Raw genomic sequence first — 22756 nt, forward strand, 5'->3', positions numbered from 1 at the left:
CCGTAAAGAAATAAGAAATGTGGCCCCTCTTGAAGACCCTGGCAATGAGGACTGACAGCTTTGACAGCAGGTCTGAAAACCATTAAGAACATTAGACAATACCATTATGTTTCCAATGAAGAAATGTTTGTGCACATGCACCAGCTCATAGCCTCCTACCTCATAGCTATCTGTTGCATGTGCTGGTACAGACACATCCTCAATCTCCCACTTGATTATCCTACAAAGGTTTACTCTCAAAATTATTTTACTGGATTTTAATGTAAAACTTATAAAATATAGGAGTGACTGTGTGGTAAGTAGCTTGCTTAAGAACCACATGGTTCTGGGTTCAGTCCCACTGCGTGGCACCTTGGGCAAGTGTCTTCTACAACAGCCTCAGGCCGACCAAAGCCTTGTGAGTGGATTTGGCAGACGGAAACTGAAAGAAGCCTGTCTTATATATGTATGTATATGTGTGTGTGTGTTTGTCCCCCCAACATCGCTTGACAACCGATGCTGGTGTGTTTATGTCCCTGTTACTTAGCAGCTCAGCAAGAGAACCGATAGAATAAGTACTAGGCTTACAGAGAACAAGTCCTGGGGTTCATTTGCTTGACTAAAGGCGGTGCTCCAGCATGGCCACAGTCAAAATGACTGAAAAGAGTAAAAGAGTATACTAAGGTCAATGTGTGCGAATGCATGTGTGTGTGTATGCGTGTACATGTTAATCCCTTACCTGGAATCTGTATATCTCTCCACTGCGGACATTATTGTCCACGGTGCCGCCAAATATATACATCGCATCTGCAACAACAGCAGCAGCATGAAACAAGCGTCCAGTCGGTACCTGCAACGAGAAGCATGAAAACCATTCTCTGTGAGAAAAGACGTAACAACAACAACAAATACCTCTGAAAAACCTAAACCTTGTTTATAATACGCACCCCTTCTCTAAATTGAGTCAAGGAGGTCTATATAACGTCCTTGGTTTGTAAAACTGTATACGGTAACGTCCTTTATTATTATTGTATATATAACATAAGGCAAACGTGTATACGCACGGGATTTTTAGGAGGTTGTACCTCTGAAAGACCTAAACCTTGTGTATAATACGCACCCCTTCTCTAACTTGAGTCAAGGAGGTCTATATAAGGTCCTTGGTTTGTAAAAATGTATACGGTAACGTCCTTTATTATTATTGTATATATAACATAATGGCAAACGTGTATACGCAGGGGATTTTTAGGGGGCTTGTACTCTGGAAAACTAAACCTTGTGTATAATACGCACCCCTTCTCTAACTTGAGTCAAGGAGGTCTATATACCGTCCTTGGTTTGTAAAAATGTATATATGGTAACGTCCTTTATTATTATTGTATATATAACATAATGAAACGTGTATACGCAGGGGATGTTTAGGGGGCTGTACCGCTTGAAAAACCTAACCTTGTGTATAATACGCACCCCTTCTCTAACTTGAGTCAAGGAGGTCTATATAACGTCCTTGGTTTGTAAAAATGTATACAGTAACGTCCTTTATTATTATTGTATATATAACATAATGCAAACGTGTATACGCAGGGGATGTTTAGGGGGCTGTACCTCTGGAAAACCTAGACCTTGTGTATAATACGCACCCCTTCTCTAACTTGAGTCAAGGAGGTCTATATACCGTCCTTGGTTTGTAAAAGTGTATATGGTAACGTCCTTTATTATTATTGTATATATAACATAATGCAAACGTGTATACGCAGGGGATGTTTAGGGGGCTGTACCTCTGAAAACCTAAACCTTGTGTATAATACGCACCCCTTCTCTAACTTGAGTCAAGGAGGTCTATATACCGTCCTTGGTTTGTAAAAGTGTATATGGTAACGTCCTTTATTATTATTGTATATATAACATAATGCAAACGTGTATACGCAGGGGATGTTTAGGGGGCTGTACCTCTGAAAGACCTAAACCTTTGTATAATACGCACCCCTTCTCTAATTGAGTCAAGGAGGTCTATATACCGTCCTTGGTTTGTAAAAGTGTATAGGGTAACGTCCTTTATTATTATTGTAATATAACATAATGCAAACGTGTATACGCAGGGGATGTTTAGCGGGGCTGGACCTCTGAAAATCCTAAACCTTGTGTATAATACGCACCCCTTCTCTAATTGAGTCAAGGAGGTCTATAACGTCCTTGGTTTGTAAAAATGTATACAGTAACGTCCTTTATTATTATTGTATATATAACATAATGCAAACGTGTATACGCAGGGGATGTTTTGGGGGCTGTACCTCTGGAAAACCTAGACTTGTGTATAAAAGCACCCCTTCTCTAACTTGAGTACAAGGAGTCTATATACCGTCCTGGTTTGTAAAAGTGTATATGGTAACGTCCTTTATATTATTGTATATATAACATAATGCAAACGTGTATACGCAGGGGATTTTTAGGGGGCTGTACCTCTGGAAATAATGCAAACGTGTAGCTTTTTTTATGCATTTTGTTTGCAGAAAATAAAGAAATAACAGTAATGTCGGCTTTGACGGTAAAGGGGAGATAATCCCCATTGTTTACATCAGTATCATTGCTCCCTCCATATTTTAAAGAGGCTATAGGCCAACAGCTCTCAGGGTCTGAAAATACGCCATAAAGGTACCCTCTATGGCGAGAAACACAGGGTAACCCTATAAACTAGCCTTCACCAGTAATAAATATATATATATATATAGGCGCAGGAGTGGCTGTGTGGTAAGTAGCTTGCTAACCAGCCACATGGTTCCGGGTTCAGTCCTACTGCGTGGCACCTTGGGTAAGTGTCTTCTGCTATAGCCCCGGGCCGACCAATGCCTTGTGAGTGGATTTGGTAGACGGAAACTGAAAGAAGCCCGTCGTATATATGTATATACGTATGTGTTTGTGTGTCTGTATTCGTCCCCCTAGCATCGCTTGACAACCGATGCTGGTGTGTTTATGTCCCCGTCACTTAGCGGTTCGGCAAAAGAGACCAGCAGAATAAGTACTGGGCTTACAAAAGAATAAGTCCCGGGGTCGAGATGCTCGATTAAAGGCGGTGCTCCAGCATGGCCGCAGTCAAATGACTGAAACAAGTAAAAGAGTAAAAGAGTAAAGAGTATATATATATATATATATATATGCACACACATACAAACATGGCAGGGTTCAATATGATAATGACAGGAACGTTCCAAGCTGGAGCAGCTTTTGTCAGTCCCAATCAAGACAACTAAGTTACCCTCTACGTGGTGGGTCCACTTGCTGGAAATAACTGCCGCATCTCTCTCAGATCACATCCTGTTGTCTTCAAATAAAGGAGGGACACATTGGATAACATAGTCTCTGACATTTAAAAAAAAAACAAGGAAGTAGTTTTGATTATAAGCCTGCCTCAATCAGGCTTAGCCTAGGGTTAAACAACAACACCGATAAAGATAAGAGATCTATTGTGGTTTTACCTGACTATCTCTGGAAGGTTCTATCACTGACCAGGTTTGGGAATCCAAATCAAAACTAGAAAGAGAGAGAGAGAAATGGTGTAACAGGCAGACATCATCATAGAATAATATACACACATATAGACAAATAATATATGAGGGTGAGTCAAAAAGTAATGCCATTTTGATTAGGACAGGTATAATTACCAACACAGGAACATGTGTCATAAGGCGGCGAGCTGGCAGAATCGTTAGCACACTGGACGAAATGCGTAGCAATACTTCATCTGCCGCTATGTTCTGAGTTCAAATTCTGCCGAGGTCGAAATTTATTGACCTCCTTTCAGGGTCAATAAATTAAGTACCAGTAACGCACTGGAGTCGATGTAATCAACTTAATCCGCATCTCTGTCCTTGTTTGTAATCAAGGATGTAATCAACTTAATCCCTTTGTCTGTCCCCTCTATGTTTAGCCCCTTGTGGGCAATAAAGAAATATATATATATATATTCATGTATTTCATCTGTCATTATGTTCTGAGTTCAAATTCCGCCAAGGTCGACTTTGCCTTTCATCCTTTCAGGGTCAATAAATTAAGTACCAGTTACACACTGGGGCCGATGTAATCAACTCAATCCCTTTGTCTGTCCTTGTTTGTCCTCTCTATGTTTAGCCCCTTGTGGGCAATAAAGAAATAAGAAACCATCTAACCCATGTCAGTATGAAAAGCAGATGTTAAATGATGACAATGATTGTTTTATTTTCAGAATGACATTGTAGGGTAGGTGTGAGAGGCTGGATCTGGTTGGTTTGAATGTAAAACAGGTAAATATTCAGGTGGGCTTTAAATGCTAAAGGGTTAAATCATGCAACCCTATTGTTTTATCAAAGATGACACCCAAGATGAAACAGTCCAAGATGGACAAGGATCTTTTCGGTTTGAACGGCAGTTTTTTCTAACGGTGTCATATGAAATTGTCACCCATAATTATGACCCTAGTATCGATCTATTCCATTTCAATCTCTTTTAGGGTTAGGGTTAGGGGTGGGGGGAAGGGTATCTTTTTTTCTTCACAAATGTAAATAAACCCAATCTGTTTCTTAAACGATGGACATATTCATACAGCACAGAATGTTTTCACCTCAATAGACGTCATTGATTGGTTGAAATTGAAGAAAAAAACCCACAAATATCTTACAAACTATAGAATTTTCTCAATAAAGCCAAGAGAAAAAGATGTTTTATAAACACATTCTACCAGTATACGAAGTTTAAAGTTTTTTAGTTACGTGGAAATTATTTTACAAAACTGCCGGTCAAACCGAAAAGATCCCTGTTTCTTAAACGATGGACATATTCATACTGCACAGAATGTTTTTTAACTCAATAGACGTCAGTGATTGGTTGAAATTGCAGAAATTGAAGAAAAAAAACCCAACAAATATCTTAGAAACTACATAATTTTCTCAATAAAACCAAGAGAAAAAGATGTTTTATAAACACATTCTACCAGTATAAGAAGTTTAAAGTTTTTTAGTTACCTAGAAATTATGTTAAAAACTGCCGTTCAAACCGAAAAGATCCATGGACAATGATACAAAGCTTCAATGCTAGAAAACTGACAGGAGGGTAGCCACAACTTCTTTTACTCACCAATGAAGGTCATTCGGTAGTGTTTGTCCAGTGGCGCCACCAAAGACGTAAAGGTGACGATCATAAGCAACCATGGTGTGGCCATACCGCTTCTCGGGTGGAGGGGGTGCTCCCCGGAGGATGTGTTCTGTTGAGATAATCGTCCACCTGACAATAACAGAAATGAAACATTTATTAACAATCATTTACATGGTAATTAAACATTGATTTGATGTTAATTAACCAGTGAGTTTTACATTCATTAGTGAGGTATTAATTAAAGCAATTACTCATTCATTGCACCCCATGTCAAATGTGGTGTGCACAAGAAAAAAACTGCACTGGTGCAGACACGAGCATGGCTGTGTGACATCTTGGGCAAGTGTCTTCTACTATAGCCTTGGGCCAACAAAAGCCTTGTGAGTGGATTTGGTAGACGGAAACTGAAAGAAGCCCATCGTATATATATATGTGTGTGTGTGTACTTATAAAGACCTGTTGAACAGAATGAAATTGTAATTGTGGCCGATGCCAGTGGCATGTAAAAAGCACCATGTGAAGAAGGAGGAGGAGGAAGAAGGAAGAAGAAGGAGGAGGAGGAGGAAGAAGGAGGAGGAGGAAGAAGAAGAAGGAAGAAGAAAGAAGAAGAAGGAAGAAGAAGAAAGAAGAAGAAGAAGGACAGCAGCAGTAGCAACATCAGTAGAGGCGCAATGGCCCAGTGGTTAGGGCAGTGGACTTGCGGTCGGAGGATCGCAGTTTCGATTCCCAGACCGGGTGTTGTGTGTGTTTATTGAGCGAAAACACCTAAAAGCTCCACGAGGCTCCGGCAGAGGGTGGTGGCGACCCCTGTTGTACTCTTTTGCTCCAACTTTCTCTCACTCTTTCTTCCTGTTTCTTGTCCCCGACTTCCTACGCAACCGCTGAGCCTGGATGCGCATTCATCCATCCGTCGATGCTCTCGGTGTCGGGGGTGTTGACCGGCTTTCTCTTCTGCGGGTCTTATGAATAGCAAAGGACCACTTCTCTCACTCTTTCTTCCTGTTTCTTGTCCCTGACTTCCTACGCAACCGCTGAGCCTGGATGCGCATTCATCCATCCGTCGATGCTCTCGGTGTCGGGGGTGTTGACCTGCTCACTCTCTGCGGGTCTTACGAATAGCAAAGGACACTTCTCTCACTCTTTCTTCCTGTTTCTTGTCCCTGACTTCCTACGCAACCGCTGAGCCTGGATGCGCATTCATCCATCCGTCGATGCTCTCGGTGTCGGGGGTGTTGACCGGCTTTCTCTTCTGCGGGTCTTATGAATAGCAAAGGACCACTTCTCTCACTCTTTCTTCCTGTTTCTTGTCCCCGACTTCCTACGCAACCGCTGAGCCTGGATGCGCATTCATCCATCCGTCGATGCTCTCGGTGTCGGGGGTGTTGACCTGCTCACTCTTCTGCGGGTCTTACGAATAGCAAAGGACCACTTCTCTCACTCTTTCTTCCTGTTTCTTGTCCCCGACTTCCTACGCAACCGCTGAGCCTGGATGCGCATTCATCCATCCGTCGATGCTCTCGGTGTCGGGGGTGTTGACCTGCTCACTCTTCTGCGGGTCTTACGAATAGCAAAGGACCACGTTTTGGACTTCTCCCACTGGGACGAAGACCGCTTCGCTCAACAAACAAACAAAGCAGCAGCAACAACAACAACAACAACAAAAAACAGAAAGAGAAGCCACTTACTGGTTCTGATCAAATCTAAACTGGAAGAGATTGTTGGTGATTTTGGCTCCACTTTGTCCTGAGAAGACAAACATAGAGTCCCGGGCCACAGCTAGGGCAAAGTTGCAGCAGGTTGGGGGGATGTTCCCAGTTTGGTTGACCTGTAAACACAATGAGACAGGGTTTAAATAACAACAAACACAAACCTACACAGAGTTGCGTGTGTGTCTGTGTATGTGTGTGTGTGTGTGAGAGGGAGTGTGTTGTTGTGTGGTCGAGAAGTCTGCTTCCCAATCGATGTGGATTTAGGCTCAATCCCACTGCGTGGCACCTCAGGAAAGTGTCTTCTACAGTAAACCTACATCGACCTAAGCTTTGAGTGGATTTAGGATGTGTGTGTGTGTATGGGCACATTTTTTTCATGCTAAGAGTTGCTGAAGCATGGAACAAACTGCCGGCATCAGTTGTTAGTTGTCGGAGCACTGCATCCTTCAAAACTTCCATGCTTCCTGAGATTTGCCAACACTACACCTGATCTTCTCCCCTCCATACACACGCTGAAGCATGGAACAAACTGCCGGCATCAGTTGTTGGTTGTCGGAGCACTGCATCCTTCAAAACTTCCGAGCTTTCTGAGATTCGCCAACACTACACCTGATCTTCTCCCCTCCATACACACGCTGAAGCATGGAACAAACTGCCGGCATCAGTTGTTAGTTGTCGGAGCACTGCATCCTTCAAAACTTCCATGCTTCCGAAGATTCGCCAACACTACACCTGATCTTCTCCCCTCCATACACACGCTGAAGCATGGAACAAACTGCCGGCATCAGTTGTTAGTTGTCGGAGCACTGCATCCTTCAAAACTTCCATGCTTCCGAAGATTCGCCAACACTACACCTGATCTTCTCCCCTCCATACACACGCTGAAGCATGGAACAAACTGCCAGCATCAGTTGTTGATTGTCGGAGCACTGCATCCTTCAAAACTTCCATGCTTCCTGAGATTCGCCAACACTACACCTGATCTTCTCCCCTCCATACACACGCTGAAGCATGGAACAAACTGCCAGCATCAGTTGTTGATTGTCGGAGCACTGCATCCTTCAAAACTTCCATGCTTCCTGAGATTCGCCAACACTACACCTGATCTTCTCCCCTCCATACACACGCTGAAGCATGGAACAAACTGCCGGCATCAGTTGTTGTTGTCGGAGCACTGCATCCTTCAAAACTTCCATGCTTCCTGAGATTCGCCAACACTACACCTGATCTTCTCCCCTCCATACACACGCTGAAGCATGGAACAAACTGCCGCCGCATCAGTTGTTGATTGTCGGAGCACTGCATCCTTCAAAACTTCCATGCTTCCTGAGATTCGCCAACACTACACCTGATCTTCTCCCCTCCATACACACGCTGAAGCATGGAACAAACTGCCGGCATCAGTTGTTGGTTGTCGGAGCACTGCATCCTTCAAAACTTCCATGCTTCCTGAGATTCGCCAACACTACACCTGATCTTCTCCCCTCCATACACACGCTGAAGCATGGAACAAACTGCCGGCATCAGTTGTTGATTGTCGGAGCACTGCATCCTTCAAAACTTCCATGCTTCCTGAGATTCGCCAACACTACACCTGATCTTCTCCCCTCCATACACACGCTGAAGCATGGAACAAACTGCCGGCATCAGTTGTTGGTTGTCGGAGCACTGCATCCTTCAAAACTTCCATGCTTCCTGAGATTCGCCAACACTACACCTGATCTTCTCCCCTCCATACACACGCTGAAGCATGGAACAAACTGCCGGCATCAGTTGTTGGTTGTCGGAGCACTGCATCCTTCAAAACTTCCGAGCTTTCTGAGATTCGCCAACACTACACCTGATCTTCTCCCCTCCATACACACGCTGAAGCATGGAACAAACTGCCGGCATCAGTTGTTGATTGTTGGAGCACTGCATCCTTCAAAACTTCCATGCTTCCTGAGATTCGCCAACACTATACCTGATCTTCTCCCCTCCATACACACACTGAAGCATGGAACAAACTGCCGGCATCAGTTGTTGATTGTCGGAGCACTGCATCCTTCAAAACTTCCATGCTTCCGAAGATTCGCCAACACTACACCTGATTTTCTCCCCTCCATACACACACAGCATGTATCTGACTCATACACTGTTCAGTTCCCAGACATTTGTACATCACTGCAGATACTTTATACGCACTTTGGACAAGTTGTGGGGCACCTGAGCACTGGATAAAAAAATTTCATCATTATTATTATTATATTATTTGTCCTGCATTGTTTCATAGGGAACAACAACAACAAGAACAACGGCATGAAGAACAGAATCAAAAAATGCTGGCCCTTACCTGAAGCCATTGCTTACAGTCCCCTTCTAGAGAAATAGTCCACATATCATTTAGCCTGGCATTACCGTCGTAACCAGCAAAGATCCAGAGCTTCTGGTCATAGACGGCGGCACCGTGCGCGGCTCTTGCCACTGGCATCCTGCAATAAAAGAATGGAACCGCAAAACACCGTTAACAACAGGAGAAAATTTCACAACCTTCTGATAACCTTTTACTTGTTTCAGTTGTTTTGACTGTGGCCATGCTGGAGCACCGCCTTTAGCCGAGCATATCGACCCCCCCAGGACTTATTCTTTGTAAGCCTAGTACTTATTCTATCGGTCTCTTGTTGCCGAACCGCTAAGTTACGGGGACGCAAACACACCAGCATCGGTCGTCAAGCGATGTTGTGGGGACAAACACAGACATACACACACACATACATCATCATCATCATCATCATCATCGTTTAACGTTCGCTTTCCATGCTAGCATGGGTTGGACGGTTCAACTGGGGTCTGGAAAGTCAGGAGGCTGCACCAGGCTCCAGTCCGATCTGGCAGAGTTTCTACAGCTGGATGCCCTTCCTAACGCCAACCACTCCAAGAGTGTAGTGGGTGCTTTTTACGTGCCATACGAGGCTGGCAAACGGCCATGATCGGATGGTACTTTTTAAGTATATATATATATATATATATATATATATATATACGACGGGCTTCTTTTTTAAGTTTCCGTCTACCAAACGCAATCACAAAGCTTTGGTTGGCCCAAGGCTATAGTAGAAGACACTTGCCCAAGGTGCCACGCAGTGGGACTGAACCCGGAACCGCCTGATGTTTAAGTATTACTTTTTTTTCTTTTTACACCTTTCTGATTGCTATTAATATTTGTTCATCATAGGACACACAGAATCACAAGAAGTGGTTTTACGCCAGCAGAACAGTTAGAGTATAATAGAGGGACAGAGATGGGGGGGGGTCTTCATTATTAACATCCATCTTCCATGCTGGCATGGGTGGAATGGTTTAACAGAAGCTGGTCAGCTGAAGAGCTGCACTGGTTCCATTGTCTGTTTTGGCAAACCGTAAATCCTCGAGTATGGTCCGCCCTTGAGTATAATACGCAGGGGATTTTTAAGAGGTTGTACCTCTGTAAAACCTAAACCTTGTGTATAATACGCACCCCTAGAAAGGGAGGCAGGGCAAGGAAAGGGTTAGGATAATGTCTACTTACTGTCCTTCGAATTTCCATTTGAGCCATTGTCCAGTGGTGAATTTGTACTCAAAGAGGTCATTTTTGTTAGTCAAGTTGGAATTAGAATGGATGTCCCCTGTATAACCACCTGAAAAGATATGAAGAAATATATTTCAAATTATCTTTCATGTATCTGTGTGTATGTGTCGTGAAAGAAAAAGGTCAATAAATACTTGCCATTACATTTTTAATCAGTATTTCTCAGAATTAATTGTCTGGTTACTTGGGAGAAGCTCATAGCACAGAATTCCTTTCCAATCCCACCAGACACAAAGCAAGACTTTTTTAGGGTGAAGACCCACTTTTGGGGTGGCTCCAGGATTGCTGTCTCTGAACATTTCGGTAGATAGTCCATTTCTCAACCTATCACAATTTGCTTTAAAAAAGGCGCGTTTTCATTCCGTTTATAAAGTGAATCACAGATGGAAATGCGATCCAAAAGGCTCTTCTCACTCAACTCATGTGGTACCCAAACATCGTAGCGATTTGTGTGCCGAAGCTTTACCAGGTGCTCATGAACAACGGATTTTGATAGGATGTGCTTTTAACGTTCTACTGGCATATATGTGACCTCCTGGAATCTGTCCAGAGACGTGCAACCAAACGCATACCCTCCATCAGACACCTACCATATTCTGAGCGCCTTGTTTCCCTGGGCATGGATTCACTGAAGCTCCGGCATCTAGCGACGGACTTGGTAAACACCCACAAAGTTATCAACCACCTCACCAACAACAACACTGAACACCTTTTTGATCTCCATGTGTCCAACACATGTGGACATGACTACAAAGTCAGAAAACAACACAGCTCCCATGACTTTCGGAAACATTTTTTCACGCTCAGGGTTGCTGAAGCATGGAATAAACTGCCTGCGTCAGTTGTTGACTGCCATGACACTGCATCCTTTAAGGCCCTCATGCTTTCCGAAATCCGCCGAAACTACACCTGATTATATATACACTTTAGATGAGTTGTAGTGCACCTGAGCACTGTACACAATTATTATTATTATTATTATTATTATTATATATGTTGAGTGCCAAACTGACATCGCCAGTGCTTGTGCCATGTAAAAAGCACAGTGGTTAGGGCAGAGGATCGCGGTTTCGATTCCCAGTCCGGGTGTTGTGTGTGTTTATTGAGCGAAAACACCTAAAGCTCCACGAGGCTCCGACAGGGGGTGGTGGCGACCCCTGTTGTGCTCTTTCGCCCTAACTTTCTCTCACTCTTTCTTCCTGTTTCTTGTCCCCGACCTCCTACGCAACCGCTGAGCCTGGATGCGCATTCATCCATCCATCGATGCTCTCGGTGTCGGGGGTTGAACCGCTTTCTCTTCTGCGGGTCTTACGAATAGCAAAGGACCACGTTTCGGACTTCTCCCACTACTTGCAAGCTCTGGACGAAGACAGCTTCACTCAACAAACGCAACTGCTGAGCCTGGATGCGCATTCATCCATCCATCGATGCTCTCGGTGTCGGGGGTTGAACCGCTTTCTCTTCTGCGGGTCTTACGAATAGCAAGGACCACGTTTCGGACTTCTCCCACTACTTGCAAGCTCTGGACGAAGACAGCTTCACTCAACAAACGCAACTGCTGAGCCTGGATGCGCATTCATCCATCCATCGATGCTCTCGGTGTCGGGGGTTGAACCGCTTTCTCTTCTGCGGGTCTTACGAATAGCAAAGGACCACGTTTCGGACTTCTCCCACTACTTGCAAGCTCTGGGACGAAGACAGCTTCACTCACAAACGCAACTGCTGAGCCTGGATGCGCATTCATCCATCCATCGATGCTCTCGGTGTCGGGGGTTGAACCGCTTTCTCTTCTGCGGTCTTACGAATAGCAAAGGACCACGTTTCGGACTTCTCCCACTACTTGCAAGCTCTGGGACGAAGACAGCTTCACTCAACAAACGCAACTGCTGAGCCTGGATGCGCATTCATCCATCCATCGATGCTCTCGGTGTCGGGGGTTGAACCGCTTTCTCTTCTGCGGGTCTTACGAATAGCAAAGGACCACGTTTCGGACTTCTCCCACTACTTGCAAGCTCTGGGACGAAGACAGCTTCACTCAACAAACGCAACTGCTGAGCCTGGATGCGCATTCATCCATCCATCGATGCTCTCGGTGTCGGGGGTTGAACCGCTTTCTCTTCTGCGGGTCTTACGAATAGCAAAGGACCACGTTTCGGACTTCTCCCACTACTTGCAAGCTCTGGGACGAAGACAGCTTCACTCAACAAACGCAACTGCTGAGCCTGGATGCGCATTCATCCATCCGTCAATGCTCTCGGTGTCGGGGGTTGAACCGCTTTCTCTTCTGCGGGTCTTACGAATAGCAAAGGACCACGTTTCGGACTTCTCCCACTACTTGCAAGCTCTGGGACGAAGACAGCTTCACTCAACAAACGCAACCGCTGAGCCTGGATGCGCATTCATCCATCCGTCAATGCTCTCGGTGTCGGGGGTTGAACCGCTTTCTCTTCTGCGGGTCTTACGAATAGCAAAGGACCACGTTTCGGACGTCTCCCACTACAGAGGCGCGATCTTGCGAGCTCTGGGATGAAGACCGCTTCACTCAACAAACAAACAAACAAACAAACAGCAATTTGGTGGCAATTAAGTCTGCAGAAATAAGTAATACTTTACCGAAGACAAACATGCTTTGGTCATAAACAACAGTGGAGTGATGATAGCGCTGGAGCGGAGGTGTTCCTGTCGTAAAGGCCCTGGAATGGACAGAAAAGATGGGGGCATGATAAAAGCTGTTAAATCAGGCAATTACTGATAAGAGACAGAAAGTTACAGAACAATTTTGATTATGTTAGAGAGAGAGGGAGAGAGTAACAGAGAGAGAGAGAGAAAGAGAAAAACAGAGACAGAGAGAAAGAGTAATTAAAAAATATGGTTTTCAGATTTGCTCTAAAATAATTCCTCAGTTATAACTCCTAAAATGGCAGTGGTTCTGGCAGAATGTATTGGGTTGTCCGGAAAGTTCATGCCGATTTATAGTAGCTTACCTTTCGACTTATTTTAGTACATGTTTGAGTCCATAAAATAGGATTTGACTACACCTCCATTTAGAGCACAGTTTAAGCTGTCTTTTCATGGAAGAAGGTTTATGTTCCTATAACCTGTTTAATTCTGTAACCCTTTAAAATGGAAGATAAGAAAGTTCATTTTCGGCACTTGATGCTTTGGGAACCAGACAAAAATTGCTGCAGCTCGGCTGGGACGTCTGGAAAGTTCGTGCCGATTTATAGTAGCTTACCTTTCGACTTATTCTAGAACATGGTTGAGTCCCTAAAATAGGATTTGACTACACCTCCATTTAGAGCACAGTTTAAGCTATCTTTCCGTGGAAGAAGGTTTATGTTCCTATAACTGTTTAATTCTGTAGCCCTTTAAAATGGAAAATAAGAAAGTTCATTTTCGGCACTTGATGCTTTGGGAACCAGACAAAAATTGCTGCAGCTCGGCTGGGACGTCTGGAAAGTTCGTGCCGATTTATAGTAGCTTACCTTTCGACTTATTCTAGAAAATGGTTGAGTCCCTAAAATAGGATTTGACTACACCTCCATTTAGAGCACAGTTTAAGCTATCTTTCCGTGGAAGAAGGTTTATGTTCCTATAACCTGTATTAATTCTGTAACCCTTTAAAATGGAAAATAAGAAAGTTCATTTTCGGCACTTGATGCTTTGGGAACCAGACAAAAATTGCTGCAGCTCGGCTGGGACGTCTGGAAAGTTCGTGCCGATTTATAGTAGCTTACCTTTCGACTTATTCTAGAACATGGTGAGTCCCTAAAATAGGATTTGACTACACCTCCATTTAGAGCACAGTTTAAGCTATCTTTCCGTGGAAGAAGGTTTATGTTCCTATAACCTGTTTAATTCTGTAGCCCTTTAAAATGGAAAATAAGAAAGTTCATTTTCGGCACTTGATGCTTTGGGAACCAGACAAAAATTGCTGCAGCTCGGCTGGGACGTCTGGAAAGTTCGTGCCGATTTATAGTAGCTTACCTTTCGACTTATTCTAGAAAATGGTTGAGTCCCTAAAATAGGATTTGACTACACCTCCATTTAGAGCACAGTTTAAGCTATCTTTCCGTGGAAGAAGGTTTATGTTCCTATAACCTGTATTAATTCTGTAACCCTTTAAAATGGAAAATAAGAAAGTTCATTTTCGGCACTTGATGCTTTGGGAACCAGACAAAAATTGCTGCAGCTCGGCTGGGACGTCTGGAAAGTTCGTGCCGATTTATAGTAGCTTACCTTTCGACTTATTCTAGAAAATGGTTGAGTCCCTAAAATAGGATTTGACTACACCTCCATTTAGAGCACAGTTTAAGCTATCTTTCCGTGGAAGAAGGTTATGTTCCTATAACCTGTTAATTCTGTAACCCTTTAAAATGGAAAATAAGAAAGTTCATTTTCGGCACTTGATGCTTTGGGAACCAGACAAAAATTGCCTGCAGCTCGGCTGGGACGTCTGGAAATTCGTGCCGATTTATAGTAGCTTACCTTTCGACTTATTCTAGAAAATGGTTGAGTCCCTAAAATAGGATTTGACTACACCTCCATTTAGAGCACAGTTTAAGCTATCTTTCCGTGGAAGAAGGTTTATGTTCCTATAACCTGTATTAATTCTGTAACCCTTTAAAATGGAAAATAAGAAAGTTCATTTTCGGCACTTGATGCTTTGGGAACCAGACAAAAATTGCTGCAGCTCGGCTGGGACGTCTGGAAAGTTCGTGCCGATTTATAGTAGCTTACCTTTCGACTTATTCTAGAACATGGTTGAGTCCCTAAAATAGGATTTGACTACACCTCCATTTAGAGCACAGTTTAAGCTATCTTTCCGTGGAAGAAGGTTTATGTTCCTATAACCTGTTTAATTCTGTAGCCCTTTAAAATGGAAAATAAGAAAGTTCATTTTCGGCACTTGATGCTTTGGGAACCAGACAAAAATTGCTGCAGCTCGGCTGGGACGTCTGGAAAGTTCGTGCCGATTTATAGTAGCTTACCTTTCGACTTATTCTAGAAAATGGTTGAGTCCCTAAAATAGGATTTGACTACACCTCCATTTAGAGCACAGTTTAAGCTATCTTCCGTGGAAGAAGGTTTATGTTCTAACCTGTATTAATTCTGTAACCCTTTAAAATGGAAAATAAGAAAGTTCATTTTCGGCACTTGATGCTTTGGGAACCAGACAAAAATTGCTTGCAGCTCGGCTGGGACGTCTGGAAAGTTCGTGCCGATTTATAGTAGCTTACCTTTCGACTTATTCTAGAAAATGGTTGAGTCCCTAAAATAGGATTTGACTACACCTCCATTTAGAGCACAGTTTAAGCTATCTTTTCGTGGAAGAAGGTTAATGTTCCTATAACCTGTGTTAATTCTGTAACCCTTTAAAATGGAAAATAAGAAAGTTCATTTTCGGCACTTGATGCTTTGGGAACCAGACAAAAATTGCTGCAGCTCGGCTGGGATGTGTTACCCCACCCTTCATATTCACCAGATATTGCTCCTTCGGATTTCCACTTATTCAGGTCTCTGCAGAATAGTCTGCAGAATGGTAAAAATTTCAATTCCTTGGATGACGTCTCTGTCTCTTGTCCAATCCAATATAAAATGTCCAAAGAGAGAAAAAAAGAAAAAACAATCACTGTGAAACACTTACCGTCCCCAAGACTTATCCTTTACATCAAACCTGAGGAGATCATTCAGCATGGTTTTCCTGAAGATAAAATGATAAAAACAGGTAGAAATGACAGTCAGAAAAATTGAAAACCCAGGGAGGTATCATTAACCATTAGCATTTAAAACAGGCCACATGCCGTCCAAATATTCTCCCGCTTTATGCTTAAATTGGCAAGATCTGACCTTTCATACCTATCCTACATAGTCATTCTATAAATAAACAAGCACATCAAGGAAATGTAGCATAATGGATGTCCACGTAGTGGTCATCCCTCTTATTTGTATGTAATATAATTTTTCTGAATTTGTATGTAATATAATTTTTCTGAATCTTCAGATTTTTCTATATGCCAAACCACTGGTTTTAAATTGATATTAATCAAATTAATATTCAATTTTTCACCCTTATTATTTTAAATTTAAATATACATATACATATATATGCACGCATTTGTTTCTCTCCTTGTTTATTTCTGTGTATCGTTCTGTAGAAGAGCGTAGGCTCAAAACGTAAAAGACTTTTTCTATTCCTGAGCACCATACTAATACATTTGTTTGTTTGTACACCACCTGCCTTCGTCTTTTGTTTATTTTCATAAAGCTTCCCGTTATATATATATATATATTTATATATATATATATATATAGTTAATCCAAACATGAAAAAACAACACTCAGACGTGGAACAAGTATAGTGATATTGGACACTCAGGAAAGGAGAGAAAGGAGGAGGATGTAATGTTTCGAGTGGAGCTCTTCGTCAGAAACATAGAAAAGGGAAAGATCCAAGGATGGAAAAAAATCGCCAACAATCATCATCATCATCGTTTAAACGTCCGTTTTCCACGCTAGCATGGGTTGGACGGTTCGACCGGGGTCTGGGAATCCAGGGGCTGCACCAGGCTCCAGTCTGATCTGGCAGTGTTTCTACAGCTGGATGCCCTTCCTAACGCCAACCACTCCGCAAGTGTAGTGGGTGCTTTTTACGTGCCACCTGCACAGGTGCCAGGGTGTCCGGCATCGGCCACAATCGGTTGGAGCTTTTAACGTGCTACCGGCCTGGAAGCCAGCTAAGGTGGCGCTGGCAACGGCCACGTTCAGATGGTGCGTTGTACCTGTAATTCAAAGGGTCAGCCTTGTCACACTGGATCTCTCTCACAACAACCTTAAGGGTACATATGTCTGTGGGGTACTCGTTCACTCGCACGTTAATTTAACGAGCAGGCTATTTCATTGGTCAGATAAGCTGGAATCCTTGTCACCATAACTGTTGGAGTATCATTTATAGAAGAGGGTTTATTAAAATATCTTTTGTAGGGTGCTTGCTTTTCACTTCATGCCCTTGCTTGATGGTGCTGGGGTCACCATGTACAGGGCCAACCAGGTCCACTAGTGCTCCCCATCACTGGTGGTCCTGTGGCAGCCTCTCTACATCCTCCATGTTAATGTCAAGCCTCTAGAATTCTTCCTTAATCACATCCAGCCGTTTGGTGTGGGGGTCTGCCATCGAGCCTCTTCCAGCCAGCATCTGCTGCATGAAATAAGGGTAAGGCCCTGCGGGGACGATACGGTGAATAGCTATGAGTGGGTGTGTCTAAAAACAAAATCTAGGGATGCTTTGTAATGTCTTGGGGTAGATCTGTGATAAAAGCCATTCCAGCCGTGACCTTTTCGCATGTCGGACGTTACTACCTTATTCAATGTCTTCCCTTTCTTTGTTGTTTAAAAAGGAATGTGTGATTTAAGGAAGATTTAATTGCTATGTCTAGCAGTTTGAGCGACTGTGTAGGCGTCTAGGGATCTGTCGGAAGAAGTTGCACGCTTTAGAAACTCCTGAACAACTCCAGCAGTCAGTAATTGATGAAGGTCGATAAATTAAGTACCAGTTACGCACTGAGGTCGATGTAATCGAATTAATCCCTTCGTCTGTCCTTGTTTGTCCCCTCTATGTTTAGCCCCTTATGGACAATAAAGAAATATATATATACATATATATATATATTTATGTATTTCATCTGTCGTTACGTTCTGAGTTCAAATTATGCACTGGGGTCGATATAATCGACTTAATCCCTTTGTCTGTCCCTCTGTTTGGTGTGGGGGTCTGCCATCGAGCCTCTTCCAGCCAGCATCTGCTGCATGAAATGAGAGTAAGGCCCTGCGGGGACGATATGGTGAATAGCTATGGGTGGGTGTGTCTAAAAACAAAATCTAGGGATGCTTTGTTTTTAATGTCTGGAGGTAGATGTACCTAAACATCTTAGAGGTGGGCATGTTAAAATGTCCAGATGTGGTGCATCAAGACATCTTAGAGGTGGGCATGTTAAAATGTTCAGGTGTGGTGCATCAAGACATCTTAGAGGTGGGCGTGTTAAAATGCTCAGGTGTGGTGCATCAAGACATCTTAGAGGTGGGTGTGTTAAAATGTTCAGTTGTGTTGCATCAAGACATCTTAGAGGTGGGCATGTTAAAATGTTCAGGTGTGGTGCATCAAGACATCTTAGAGGTGGTTGTGTCGAAATGTGTGGAGGCAGATATATCAGACGTGGGGAAGGGTTGTGTCAGTGCCTGGTAAAAACAGCAGTAATCAAGCGTGTGTTGCCTAGAGAGGAATATGTCAGAATGTTTGAAATGAAATAAATAGCATTACTAACCCGTTGTCTCCACCAAAGACATAAATAGCTTCATTGAAAGCCACAACTGTATGTTTGCTCCGTCTGGAAAAATAAAGAAGACAAAATAAGCCAGAAGTCAACAGGAACTGTATTTAACCCTTTTGATACCAACCAGGCTGAAACCAGCTCTGGTTCTGAGTACAAATGTCTTGTTTCCATAAGTTTTGAATTAAAATCTTCCACCAAACCTTAGTCACAATTTATGTTCCTAACACTAGCTGAATGATAACTAAGTTATTTTATGAAATTCTCTATCATATTTAAAGTAATTGAAAGAAACACAGAGCATCTCAAAATAAATACAGTAACGAAAGGGTTAAAGTTCTTATATAAAATTTAAGAGATAATGATGATGATTCTGACTGAGGGCTGGCGAACCAGATGGCTGCACCAGGCTCCAATCTGATCTGGTAGAGTTTCTACAGCTGGATTCCCTTCCTAACGCCAACCACTCCAAGAGTGTAGTGGGTGCTTTTTACGTGCCACTGGCACGGGGGCCAGTCAGGCAGTACTGGCAACGACCTCGCTTGAATCCTTTTACACATGCCACCGGCAACAGTGAAGACGGCAGAGGGAGATTTGGTTGCTATTTCTAGCAGGTCGGATAACCACATAGAAGCACCCACATCTGTTGATGTTGTTTGTAAATAAAACACAAAATAAATAATTTTTTGTTAAACAAAGTAAATAAAACAAAAGCACAAAGTAAGGATCGACTAGTCATGACTAGCTAGCGCAGATGCGCGACTACGCGAGTGCGCGCACCGGGACCACTGTTCTCAAGTAGTACCCATAGTAATGATCGACTAGTCGTGACTAGCTAGCGCGGATGCGCGAGTACGCGCACCGGGACCACTGTTCTCAAGTAGTACCCATAGTAATGATCGACTAGTCGTGACTAGCTAGCGCGGATGCGCGACTACGCGAGTGCGCGCACCGGGACCCCTGTTCTCAAGTGGTACCTGTAATGAGTCAGTGCGAGATTACACAATAACGATGGGAAAGACAGGAGAGCCATGGCTGGATTTGCTTTCAGCTATCAAAGCCCTACTCGATCAGGACTGACCCCTGCAGTTTAAACAACAATATTAGGGGGGGGGGTAAGAAAGAAAAAAGATGTGAAATTACTGACCTTGCTCCGACAAACACGGCGCATTCTGGCATCTGTTTCCAGCAATGGACTGACTCAAAGGGGCCGAAGTCTAGGGTCAAACATTCGGCACTCTCCGGCCAGTTGTGATCAAATTCTTTGCCCGGGGGTCGAGCTAGAGCCATGGGTGTGGTTTGGATGGACTGATGGGGTGCGGATGGTCGAGAACTGTCACCTTATAGTTGTAGCATGTATATATATATATACTCGTTTTGTGTGTGTGTGTATATATATTATATGTACATATACATGTGTGTGTGTGTGTATGTGTATATATATATGTTATATGTACATATATATATATATATTATATGTATATATATATATTATATGTACATATATATAATGTATGTGTGTGTGTGTGTATATATATATATATATTATATTTACATATATATATAACGTGTGTGTATATATATAGTATATGGATATATAAATATATGTGTGTGTGTGTTTGTGTTGGTATCTGTGTATGTATATGTATAACTACGTATGTATATTTGTGTTTGTGTGTGTGTGTGTGTGTGGACGTATGTATTCGTGTATATATACAGCTATGTATATCTGTATATATATATATATATCTGTGTATATATATATATATATATATATATATATTTCTGTGCAGATGTATATATATATACAGATGTGTGTGTGTGTGTCTCTGTGTTGACAGATGGGACGATGTGACCCGTCCCGCAATTACAGTTCGCCGGTCAATACACGACCACCACTGACACACCGCCGCACTCTTATGGGCATCGCAGTCGTTTGCGCCTCCAATTAACCGCAAAATCCACCTGCAATCACAGATGGAACCCTACATAATCCCCAGGTCTTCTTCATAATCTTTACCATTTCTGCTCAACACACGGCCATAGCTCGCCGCTCACGCAACGGATCATGGGATAGCATTTGTCTCCTGGAACCTCTGGTTTCGTTTCGTTTCGTTTCGTTTCGTTTCGTTTTTCCATTTCGGAACATGCTGCGACTGCGGGTTTTTATTAAACTTGGAACTTATCTTTTACTTATTTCTGTCATTGGACTGCGGCCATGCTGGGGCACAGTCTTGCAGAGTTTAGTTGAACAAATTCGACAACTATTGTTTGGTATATATATATATATATATATATTATTCACACACACTAACAGAAGCACTTCACTTACACAACATACTGTCTGTCTCCCACACCCCATCAAACACACACACACACACACACACACATGTACATCAATGCTTGCCATGCACGGTAACTTCAAAAGAACTTCCCTCGTCATACAATCGCTTTCTCTTAGTCTCTTTCGCTCTCATTACTACAAAAGTTCCCGCAAGCCCATATGTAAAAAAATAAAAGTTTTTTTTACGGAAATCGACGGAAAGGTCTACTAGAGACGAAAGATTGCCATATAATATATATATATATGTTTGGTATATATATCCGACCTGCTAGAAATAGCAACCAAATCTCCCTCTGCAGTCTTCACTGTTGCCAACGAGTGAACCTTGGTATATATATATATATCAACAATCAAGGAACGGCCATAATAGGCCATTCACCCACTAGAAATAACAGCCAAAGCTTCAACCGCAAATAAACCACTAGGCCGCTGGTGGCAAAAAAATTCTACAAAATTTTTTTTTTTTGCCACCCTATATTGATTAATTATGAATTTTCTGGTTAATTCCGTAATGGAATCGGCGGCTTATATTTATTTGCTGCCGATAAATTTGGCGCGAGTGCGACGATTTGAAAATTTTAGGTCAGATATACCTTGGCAGGGTCGGAAATGCCTCGTGAAAATATCTGTTCCGACTTGGGCTATTTCTTACTGAAGAATCTGAGGGCCTATGGAAGATTGGCTTGATTTAATTTAATCAGGTTAGTTTACCATTAAACAGCAGAGAAACGGTGCATCGTATAAGAAATTACAGGGTAAATGTTTTTTAAATTTTCTCCTGGTTTACGGAATTAATTTTTATTTGCGGTTGAAGCTTTGGCTGTTATTTCTAGTGGGTGAATGGCCTATTATGGCCGTTCCTTGATTGTTGATGTTGAACTTAAAAATGGTCTATGACTATTTAATTTTTTCCCACTAGGCCGCTGGTGGCAAAAAAATTCTACAAAATTTTTTTTTTTTGCCACCCTATATTGATTAATTATATATATATATATATACTAAACAGGACACACACGCACATGTATATTATATATATATATATATATATATATATACGACGGGCTTCTTTCAGTTTCCGTCTACCAAAATCACTCACAAGGCTTTGGTCGGTCTGGGGCTATAGTAGAAGACACTTGCCCAAGGTGCCACGCAGTGGGACTGAACCCGGAACCATATGGTTGGTAGACAAGCTACTTACCACACATCCACTCATGTGCCTATATATACATATATATAAACATTATTTTAAATTAAATGTTTAAATTTACCGTAAATGGTCCTTTTACAAACTGAACACTGCCTGGTAAAATTATTAATTACTAATTAATTAATTAATTTTACCCTTATATATATATATATATATATATATGTGTGTGTGTGTGTGTGTGAGTGCGTGTGATGCAGAGTTGCCTCCCCTGCACCGATCGTATCGACGTATAACATTTTCTTTCCAACGTTTTGGTACCATATTAGTTGAAGGCTACCAAACCTGTCACACACAGACAACTTCAGCTTCATATATATATAGATTATTATTATTATTATTATTATTATTATTTAAAGAATTGTAAAAATTGATGCTGCTTACCAAAAACCATCACAGAATATATATATATATTGGTTTTGTGTCTAATTTAATATAATATATATATCTTTATATATAAAA

At 42.3% G+C, this 22756-nt stretch overlaps 1 protein-coding gene and 1 long non-coding RNA gene across 2 annotated transcripts in view; both read right to left on the reverse strand.

Annotated features, from left to right (window-relative positions):
- The window catches only part of LOC115226091 (leucine-zipper-like transcriptional regulator 1), a 39324-nt gene extending 19146 nt beyond the window's left edge, over positions 1 to 20178 (reverse strand). The window contains exons 1-10 of the mRNA XM_029797070.2: positions 19894 to 20178; positions 18741 to 18803; positions 16067 to 16123; positions 13033 to 13112; positions 10360 to 10468; positions 9145 to 9283; positions 6789 to 6928; positions 5086 to 5232; positions 3453 to 3507; positions 719 to 829 (exon numbers count right to left, since the gene is read on the reverse strand). Coding sequence (XP_029652930.1) covers positions 719 to 829; positions 3453 to 3507; positions 5086 to 5232; positions 6789 to 6928; positions 9145 to 9283; positions 10360 to 10468; positions 13033 to 13112; positions 16067 to 16123; positions 18741 to 18803; positions 19894 to 20036 — 1044 coding nt within the window. The 5' untranslated portion in view covers positions 20037 to 20178. The remainder of the gene's footprint in view (positions 1 to 718; positions 830 to 3452; positions 3508 to 5085; positions 5233 to 6788; positions 6929 to 9144; positions 9284 to 10359; positions 10469 to 13032; positions 13113 to 16066; positions 16124 to 18740; positions 18804 to 19893) is intronic.
- On the reverse strand, positions 961 to 1541 carry LOC118768458. The gene is made up of 2 exons (XR_005004304.1): positions 1429 to 1541; positions 961 to 1081 (listed from the first exon to the last, which is right to left on the reverse strand). It is a non-coding gene; the product is annotated as an uncharacterized LOC118768458 (long non-coding RNA).
- Positions 20179 to 22756: the final 2578 nt, after the last annotated feature.

This window comes from Octopus sinensis, linkage group LG29 (assembly GCF_006345805.1).
Source record: "Octopus sinensis linkage group LG29, ASM634580v1, whole genome shotgun sequence".
NCBI classification, from domain to species: domain Eukaryota; kingdom Metazoa; phylum Mollusca; class Cephalopoda; order Octopoda; family Octopodidae; genus Octopus; species Octopus sinensis.